Source organism: Setaria viridis, chromosome 4 (assembly GCF_005286985.2).
Source record: "Setaria viridis chromosome 4, Setaria_viridis_v4.0, whole genome shotgun sequence".
NCBI lineage: Eukaryota > Viridiplantae > Streptophyta > Magnoliopsida > Poales > Poaceae > Setaria > Setaria viridis.
The window spans coordinates 10,575,273-10,584,993 of NC_048266.2; the positions used below are offsets into that span (position 1 = coordinate 10,575,273).

Below are 9,721 nucleotides of genomic sequence, written 5' to 3' on the forward strand. Positions count from 1 at the left end.
GTCCCTCAGTCCCTGATTCCGTAGCTAGCATTCATTTCCCGTCAGCATCCCTCTAATGCAACGGCGGCACGGCGCGCGCGTGCAGAATGCTTTCCCACTCCCTTTCCACCAGACCTTGCAGAGGCTGCCTGTAAAATAATCTAGGTCTTGTTTAGTTTACCCCAAATTTCAACTTTGACACTATGAAAAAAGAAGATTCACCGTCACATCAAATTTGCGGTATATGTATGGAGTACTAAATGTAGACAAAATTAAAAACTAATTGCACAGTTTTGTTGTACTTTGCGAGACGAATCTTTTGAGTCTAATTAGTCAATATTTGAACAATAATTCACAAATACAAACGAAACACTACAATGTTGCTACAGTAATTTTGGCACCTCAAAGTTGAGCAACTAAACGAGACCCTAATGGACATGACTAGCTAGTAGCACACGCTTTGTTTGGAGATGCAAGCTAGCCAGCTAGGCAGCCCCTCCAGCCCAGTCCCAGCCTCGGCAACAAACTCATCCGTTCCCGTTCTTCACCAGCAGCAGGCCGAGGGCAAAGGTGAGTATCCAAATCCCATACTCAACGATTCCATTTGTACATTGTTGGGCTGCTTGTGTGGATTGGACAATCGAGTGGAGGTCCAGCCAGAGTTGGATCTTGGCAAGATAGAAATTTTTTATTAGTTATGATATTCTAGTGATATATTTGCCGTGCTACTCTGGACTCTGAAGAAAGCCAGTAGTATTTATGTCAACTTGGAAATTTGAATGGAGCCGTTATGGCCATATATTTTTGTTATTTATGTGAACTATATTGCTAATTATCAATTATAAGTGTATATGGCACCGGTACAAAGTTTTTGTGACCGGTTCAATTCAACTGTCTAAAATTATTGAACAAGTGGTTCAACCGGTTCCTAACGGCTGAACGAATGAATCACTAAACCGATACCCTCACCAGTTCAGTGACCGGTTCCTAATTGGGTTGTCTGAACTGTGATGTCTGAACGTCATGACTTGAGGTTTAGTATCATGGAGGACGATAAAAAGATCGACATGGTTGATTTGTGGGTCTATGTTATAACAGGCTAGAATAATCGGATACACTGGAAATTTATAAATATAACTTTCTAGAAAAAAAATACAAAAGTTATAAAGCAAATACAATGATACTTTACTTTTACTTTTATTTTTTGGCTTCCAAAATCATTACCGGCAGCACCATGACACCATCTTCGCTGACTTGAGAATTACATGCCGCCCAGATGGATGGCAAACCATGGACGCAACGGTGGCCCAAAATGCCAGGACGAACGAGGCAGCACTGACCGCGTAGAGGACCGGATCATCTGCTATCACATCGTTACCTTCCGGTGGCATACCACCTGCTCCTGAACCATGAGACGACGAGCATCCGTCTCCCTGTGACATGTCGTGGAGATTACTATTGCCTTGGTAGCTGTCCGTGGTGAATGAGCCAAACTGGCCAGAGTTTGGTATGCATCCTGACAAGTTGTTGTATGCCACGGAGAACACCTCCAACGTCCATAGTTTGGTTAGCTGCAATGGAATTGATCCAGTCAACTCGTTGTGTGACAGGTCCAAGCTTTCGATCTCACTCATGTTTGCAAAGCTCACAGGGATTTGGCCACTGAAGAAATTGTTGGACAGATTGAGGGACTTGATATGGCTCAGATTCCCGAGCTCCCGTGGAATTTCCCCAGACAGCATGTTCCCAGATAGGTCGATGCCAGACATCAAATCAGAGAAGTAGAAACCATCATATGTGTATTGATTCCCTTTTGTACCAAAGGTGAAGCCTCTTGTGTCTTTGACCAGTATGTAACTCTCCACTATAAGTTTGATAAGAAAGAAAAGACCGGTCACTTCCACTGTTTTATGGTCACAAAAGATTGTGCCAATACATGGTGACAATGAACCTGACAGCTTGTTATGTGACAAGTCAATTATCCTAGGGCAGAGCTTACACAAGTTGGGAGTGACCTGCCCTTCAAACTCATTCCAACCCAAGGAAAGTACAGTAATGTTATCAAGATGATCTAACCAGCTGAGGTTACCAGTCAACTTATTGTATCTCATATCCAGTTTCATAAGATTTGGTGTGCTGAAAATACCATGAGAGATATCTCCTGACAAGGAATTCCCGGACAGGTTAAGTGAACTCAGAGATGTACTGCTGCATCTTGGAATTGGCCCGTTAAAGTTGTTATCTGAAAGATCCAAAATCTCAATGCTTGTCAAGTTGCAAATCTTTGGATGAATGTTGCCGGTAATACGGTTCCCGGAAAGATTCAGGACTCCTAATCTAGATAGATTCCAAAATGAAGGGTCGAGTTCACCAGACAGCCTGTTATCATACAAACTCATGATTACCAAGCTTCCTGATAAAAGACGAGGCAGTGCTCCTTCAAATCTGTTGTTGCCTAGGTGCAATGCAAAACCGACAGACAAATTATTCATCCCACCAAACACCAAACCTCCAAGCTGGTTGTTTGAGATACTGAAGATCCACAGGTCAGGGAAATCAGTGAACACACAAGGCGGCAATTCACCAGAAAAATTGTTGTTTGACAGGTCGAGAAGTCGCATACGATTGATGTGGCATAATGACATTGGTATTTGTCCATAGAAGTTATTGTTATAAAAATCCAGAGTGGACAAGGATGGAAACATTGAGCCAAAGCCCACGGGTAACTGCCCTGTTATACGGTTGTTAGATATGGTCATAGCTTGCAGAGCAGTTTGGGGGTGCCCTGTTGGAAGTAGTGATCCGGTTAATGAGTTATTGCCAAGGTTTAGGTTAACCAGAGTTGCTTCTTTTGTAAACAGCCAGTTTGGCATGCTTCCTGACAGGTTATTGTTGGACAAATCAAGCTCCTCTAAATGAAGCTGTGTGCGTAGAAAGTGTGGTTCTTCAATCATGTCTCTGTCAACATCACAACCTGAGATTGCTAGCTGTTTCAGTTGGAATGGAGGTACCCATCCAGGTATATTCACATGAACAGCTAATTTAGTGTTCCCAGACAGGTCAATCTCTTCGAGTTTAGTGAGGTTACGCAGCCAAAATAATGATAATTTGCCGCTCAGATTATTCTCAGAAAAGCGAAGACTCTTGAGAGACAAAGAAAGATTTGAAGATGGACTTATAGGGATAGGTCCTTCAAACAGGTTTCCGGAGAGATCCAACCGTTCAATATGTGGAAGTGAAAACAAGAATGCCGAAAGGTTCCCACTAAATTGATTTGAACTCAAATGCAGTTCCCTTATGTTTCTGAGGTATCGAAATGCTGTTGAAAATATGAAGATCATGAAACAATTCTGAGGTATCGATTTCAAAATTCGGACTCAAATTTGCAGGAAATGGTCGTTTTTGTACCTTGTTCTGTTGGAAGAGCTCCACTCATATGGTTGTTGCTGAGATTTAACACTTCCAGCGAAGCCGGCTCTTCATCTGAAGACGAACTAATTGGAATACCTCCTACTAACGAATTCTCTGAGAGGTCTAGGATTTTAAGGTGAGGAAGTTCAAGCAAAGTCTTGGGGAGGCTTCCGTTGAACTTATTGTCGCTAAGATTCAGTTCCCGCATGTTCGTAAGGTTTTGGAAAACTGCAAAACATGCAGTTGTTATACCAATATAATCAGCACAAGCGAGGTGCCAATTCTTGATTCATCAATATATGTCAAGTACGAAGTGTTTGTTTCTGTACCTGCAACAGGAAGAGCCCCGCGCATGCCATTAAAGTGGAGATCTAACACTTGTAGCGAAACCAGTTCCCCAAGAGGTGCAAGGATACTTTCTTCCAGCCAGTTGCCACTGAGGTTAAGATACTGGAGCTTCGTCAGGTTCAGCCCTACTAACCCTGTGGAGGTTTCCATCAGTACAGATTACATTGCAAAGACAAGATGGTAAAGGTATATAGTACAAAAGTATCTAATTAGAACAGAGAAGTTGATTACGTACCATCAGACATCAGTGAGCAGGGATAATTGCTCGACAAATCCAGGAACTGAAGCTCAGAGAATGCAGAGAAGACCGTCGTATTGAAGCTCCAAAACGACCAGCCATCATAGAGCTTCGAGAGGTAGAGATGGGACACTCTCCGTGTCCTGCCGCTGCCGCTGCAATTCACGCGCTCCCATGAGCAGCAGTCGCCGCCGCGCCCCCAAGAACGCGGCGCCGTGACGTTTGCTCGCACCAGGAAAGAGCGGATCTCCATCAGCGCCGTTCTCTCCTCCACGGAGCAGCCATGTGACGTTTGATGAAGATTGGAAAGGAGCAGGCACAGGACATGCAGGAACAAGAAGAATCGTCCCCATGGAATGTGGTAGCCCATAGCTGAGGGAAGCTCCACCTTCTCCTGCTGCTCGCATACAGAGGGTTTGGATGATTACGAGTTACTATATTAATTAGTCCTGCGTTGCATGGCTGGTGAAGAGAATCGCCCATGGGTTTAAGCTCTGAAGTCTGAACTTGCTACTCCAGTTTCCATCAACTTGCGTGTGTCTACTCGGTTGGCTATCATGGACCGTGACTTGGCTTTTGACCTTGGTTCTAGAGGCACTTGGAAGTTGGAGCATGACTTGACTCATCATGTGAACACATGCTCGTGCCATTATCCCCGGTAACCGCGCGGTGGACTGTGGGCATGTGGCTAGCCCTGCTAATTAGATTGGTTTAATGGTTTTAATGAATTGGATTTCTTTTGAAGGTTGTTAGATTGGTTATTAATAGGCTGATTCATCAAATGGTTTGGTTTGGTTTGGTTTGGATTCCTCCTAAGAGGAAATAGTTTGAGAGTGGTTTAGAGTGGGTTGCATTGGTTTGATTCACGAAACAATTTAAGGATCCGATTCTTAACGTGGGTCCACATATAAGTCCAACTATACTTTTTCGCATGCAGTAGCTAATTATTAAACTAAATTATTTTCAACAAATTTCAATCATTGTTAAAATTTTAAAGTGTGAAAGGGAGGTTTTAGTTCGAGGGTACGACTCTTGATGTGGGACCATATATATATGTCTAGCTATACTATTTTGCACAAAGTAGCAGACACTTAAATTGAGTCATCTCCAACAAATTTTGATGAATTTCGCTAAAATTTTAAGTGTAAACGCAAGGTTTTAATTCTAGGGTCCGGCTCTTAATGCGGGGCCCAAATGTATGTTTAGCCATACTATTTAGCATAAAGTAGCGTGCAGTCAAACCTGTCATCTCCAACAAATTTCGATCAATTTTGCTAAAATTTTAAGGTGTGAACACGACGTTTTTGTTTTAGAGTCCGACTCTTGACGTAGGACCTATATGTCGGACTCGCATTTATTTCAAATATATACGAGTTTTTTATATGAACCCATAGTTTTATACGGCAAACCATGATTTTTATAGCAAATTCATGGGTTTTATCACCAGTAGGTGGAAGGTTTAGATAATATAAATATGAGATAAGTTAGGATAGGTGTGGGTTAGAGTTGGATTACTGTCCAATTGGCAGGCTACCTTTGGCACTCAGGCCCCGGAAGAACGGCACAAACGTATAAAAAGATGTCGCTGCAGGGGCACTTTCTTCTTATTCAATTCTTGCTTTTAGTACGGACGCTTGACCAATCAGTCGTCGTTAAATCCAATCAAGGCTGGCCGACGTCTCATGCCTGGATATCGTAGGACCAGCGGTGGAGCTAAAAAGGCGCGCCCAATACCCGCCGCTTGTAGCGCTCTGTTCCAATTGTAATAAAATTTACTTTTGTAAGTTAAACTTTTTAACTTTGATCCAAATTATAGAAAAAACTTACAACAACTGATTGGTTTTATTAAACCTATTATAAAATATATCTTGAGCAGTTTAACTTAAGATAAAACAAAAGTGAATTGGATCACATGGATCAAGATGTCTATATTTTAAGACGGATGCAGTAAGCATCTAAAACTACTCACTAGATGATCAGAAACAATTTTCATTTGCAAAACAAATTGAAATGCACGTTATTAAGTGGCTGTAGCATTCCGTCGATCGTTATGCAAGAAGAAAAATATGAACCGAACCGAACGGTTCTTCGGTTTTTGAAGAAGTTCGGTTCTCAGAAAATAAGAACCGTTCAGTTCCTGACCAAATTGAGAACCGAGTAGTTTCGGTTTCAGTCGGTTCAGTTTTTAACCGAACTCACTGACTAGTCTCACGGGCAATAAACACATCAAAATGAGAAAAAATGGCAAAGTTTGGGCTAAGATTTAACATTAATCAGCAGCAAAAATCACAGTATAACAGCATGCCAAAGACGAGCGGGGAGGGGGCGGCCGGAGTAGGAGTGGCTCAAGACGGTCGGATTGGTGGGCGCCCCGTGCGCCCGCTGCAGATCTGCAGCGCGCCGTGGATAGTCGGGGCCGGAGAGGAGTGGGGCTGAGGTCGCCCGTTGCCGCTTGCCCGCCTTGCCCGACCTAGGGTTCGGGCCGCCGCCTCGCCCACCTCACTCAACCTGGGGATTGGGCCACTGCTGCCTCGCCTGACCAGGGGATTGGACCGCTGCCGCCTTGCCCGCCTCGCCCGACTTGGGGTCCAGGTCGCCGTTGCCTTGCTGGCCTCGTCCTGCTGCTGATCTGGCCAGCACGGAGCGAGTGGGGCAGGTCCGGCATGGGGTGTCCGGTCGTGCGGCGGTGCGGGGCACCAGGTGTGGGCTGCGGTCGGCCAGCTGCTAGGCAGCCTGTGGCGGCGGCGGGTGGGGTGGGGATTGGAGCGGGCGCGTGGCGACAGGTGGGTGAGGGTGGGGGATGACTGCTCCAGTCAAGTGGTTATATACGACAGGGTTAGAGTGTCTATTAGGCTAGGCAGTACCGGTCCTGAGTTTGTTTGGACCTGGAGCCCAACCCAAGCTCAGGGGCCCTTATAAATATGATAAAAAAATCTTAACATGTATATATAAATTTTTTGACACTCAACATGTATTGAAAAGCAATATTCATACGAAATAATTATACATATTAATTTACCTTAAAAATTTCTTCTAACATTTCTCGATGCGAAGTCGTTGATGATGGCATCAGTATCAATCTCATCCCATAGTGTCTTCTCAATGCATAATGTTGCCAAACCATTTAACCTCTCTTGAGACATTGTAGATCTCAAATGGTTCTTCAACAATTTCAATTTTGAGAAGGTTCTTTCAGCTGATGCCATAGTTACAGGCATAGTAAATAAGATACGATAAGCAATGGAAGTATTAGGATAACAATCCACTTCAGTGACAAACTCAAAAATCTCCATAGCCGACATTGGTTTATTTGGCAAAGTAAGCTGCAACATACTTAACTCAGAGATTAAATCATTTAAATCAATGTCTGATATACCATCCATAGAGAAAGTTGCGGCCAATATTGTGCAACACTCTTTTAGTTCAGAACTATCCAATGACTTCAAGTTTGCTGAACTCATTAAAAACCCAAATATTTCTCTGAATGCTTCGAGTTCTTGAAATCTACTTTTCAATGAACTTGTTGCCATATCAACCATAACTAAAAAATATTCAACTTCAAAGGCTTTCTCAGCTTGCAAGATAGCTTCATTAGAATCAATTTCATCGAAGTGCTTCTTTTTGAGAGCACGGCGCTTTACTGGAAATGATGGCTCCACACCCAATTCAGATGCAATTTCTTTGGCAATGATCATACTAGAAGCAAACCCTTCATTTCTATAGGTATTAAAGTAATTTATCATGCCTTCGATATGCTGTAACGTAGACTCTATGGAGATGGATGGTGATTGCACATTCTTGCTCACTTTATTCACAGAAAATAAAATGTCATGCCAAATAACCATGCCAAATATAAACTCAAAGCTGCCAAGCACTTCATATAAATTTTTTGCATCACTTCTATCCTTAGCTTCAGTATCACTATTTTCACTTAATTTAAGAAGAGCTAATCTTAACTGTGGTGCTTGATATCTAATTGCTGTGACACTTTTGATCCGACTCTCCCAACGAGTGTTGCACAAAGATTTCACAGATAAACCATCAACATGATCAAGCAAAATTTTCCATCTTTTGGTAGAACCAGAAAATAATACATATATCCGTTGCACAATTCCAAAAAAAGTGACAGCTTTGCTACAAGATTTAGCCATATCACAAATAGTGAGGTTAAGACTATGGCAAGAACATGGCATATACAAAGCTCTTGGATTTATATCAAGCAACCGCCTTTGAACCCCCTTGTGTTTTCCTTTCATATTAGATCCATTATCATAACCTTGTCCCCTAATGTCATCAATATCAAGACCAAAAGACTTGATGGAATCAACCAATACACTAAAAAGTCCTGAACCAGATGTGTCTTCTACCTTCAAGAAACCAAGAAAGTACTCCTCTATTTTAATTTTACCATCAGTCATATTAACACATCGAACCAACAAACTCATTTGCTCTTGGTGACTAATATCTGGGGTACAATCAAGGATAACAGAGAAATATTTGGCCTCTTTAACAATCTTGATGATAGAATTTATAATTTCAGAAGCCATAAGAGAAATCAACTCATTCTGAATTTTGTGGCTGAGATAATGATAATGAATCTCTTTATTTTGAATACGTCTAAGATGGTCTTGCATTACCAAATCAAATTCTGCAATCATCTCAACACAGGCTAAGAAATTACCATTAAGATTATTGTAAAGTTGCTCATTGGATCCTCTAAAAGCCAAATTACGCCTACCAAGAAATTTCACAACAGCAACTATTCTTAATAATACTTGCCTTATGCGTTCTTTCTCTTTTGAGATTTGCTGTTGTAACTCTTTGTCAACTGTCTCTTGTTTTTTCAGCTGAGTTCTCAATTCATTCCATGACTTCATATTGGTCATATGTTCAACACTAATTTCATGTTCCTTCAGCCTATCACTAACATGTCTCCAATCTCTGAACCCATCTTTCCCCGATGAACTCTTGCATTTGTTTGAATTGAAAAGCTTACAACAAAAGAAAAACAATTTGTCCAAGTGTTTTGAATAAACTAACCATTTTCTATCACGTACCTCTCCATTGCTCAATTTTCTGGAGTAATGATCATATGAAAAATGTCTTGAATTAGCATCCATAGGAAAGACAATATTCTCTTCTCTTATGGGCCCCTTCTCAACTAATATGTCCCTTGCTTTATTGTCAAGTTTATCCCAATTCCTTGGATCATAAATATCCATAGTACAAACTAGGTCCTCATCATGATCACTCGTGATGTTCTGATCCATGTTGATGTCAACATTGTCTTCTATGGGTCCCTCATCTTCTGGATTGATCTCAACATTGTCTTCTGTAACATCTTCTGGAGTAACATTAGTTGCCTCATCCACAACAACTATGGCCAATTCATCTGGATCTCTTGAAGTGCTTGTGTTACTCTTAAAAAATTTATTTATAGACCCTCTTTGTGATTCTTTCAACTCATTTACTCGTTGTCTCTTTTTCCTTTTTGCACTTCCAGAAGCATACTTTCTCATACTGCTGAAATTAGAAGAAAAAAATTAGTGCGTCCTAATCCCTAACGAATGAATTTGATTCTCAACTGAGAGATTAAAAGGAAGTGAAGACTGAAGAGAACCTACTGATGGCGACTATGACAGTCTGACAGAAGCCGGGCCCCGGGCAGTTGGCGATCAGGCGATGGCATAGTCCGGCCTGGCGTCTAGTGATCTGCGAAACTCGGCCGTTTGCAGTCCGCACTCC

At 42.0% G+C, this 9,721-nt stretch overlaps 2 protein-coding genes across 2 annotated transcripts; both read right to left on the bottom strand.

Moving 5' to 3' along the window:
• Nucleotides 1-1,084: 1,084 nt before the first annotated feature.
• Nucleotides 1,085-5,012, bottom strand: LOC117851884 (uncharacterized). Its single transcript, XM_034733793.2, has 4 exons — nucleotides 3,974-5,012; nucleotides 3,720-3,872; nucleotides 3,388-3,618; nucleotides 1,085-3,298 (listed from the first exon to the last, which is right to left on the bottom strand). Exons 1-4 carry the CDS (start codon nucleotides 4,344-4,346, stop codon nucleotides 1,200-1,202), a joined length of 2,856 nt encoding a protein of 951 aa, XP_034589684.1. The 5' UTR covers nucleotides 4,347-5,012; the 3' UTR covers nucleotides 1,085-1,199.
• A 1,984-nt stretch (nucleotides 5,013-6,996) lies between these two features.
• On the bottom strand, nucleotides 6,997-9,495 carry LOC140222560 (uncharacterized). The gene is made up of 2 exons (XM_072293404.1): nucleotides 9,034-9,495; nucleotides 6,997-8,943 (listed from the first exon to the last, which is right to left on the bottom strand). Exons 1-2 carry the CDS (start codon nucleotides 9,493-9,495, stop codon nucleotides 6,997-6,999), a joined length of 2,409 nt encoding a protein of 802 aa, XP_072149505.1.
• Between the last annotated feature and the right edge of the window lie 226 nt (nucleotides 9,496-9,721).

Bases quoted from the DNA above. Each gene is read 5' to 3' on its own strand.
- LOC117851884 (XM_034733793.2), bottom strand. From the start codon at position 4,346: ATGGGCTACCACATTCCATGGGGACGATTCTTCTTGTTCCTGCATGTC. The intron at 3,619-3,719 runs GTACAGAAACAA...CATGTTTTGCAG, and splicing joins CGGGGCTCTTCCTGTTGCAG to TTTTCCAAAACCTTACGAAC. The intron at 3,299-3,387 runs GTACAAAAACGA...TATTTTCAACAG, and splicing joins AGCTCTTCCAACAGAACAAG to CATTTCGATACCTCAGAAAC.
- LOC140222560 (XM_072293404.1), bottom strand. From the start codon at position 9,495: ATGAGAAAGTATGCTTCTGGAAGTGCAAAAAGGAAAAAGAGACAACGA. The intron at 8,944-9,033 runs GTACGTGATAGA...AACAAATGCAAG, and splicing joins GAAAATTGAGCAATGGAGAG to AGTTCATCGGGGAAAGATGG.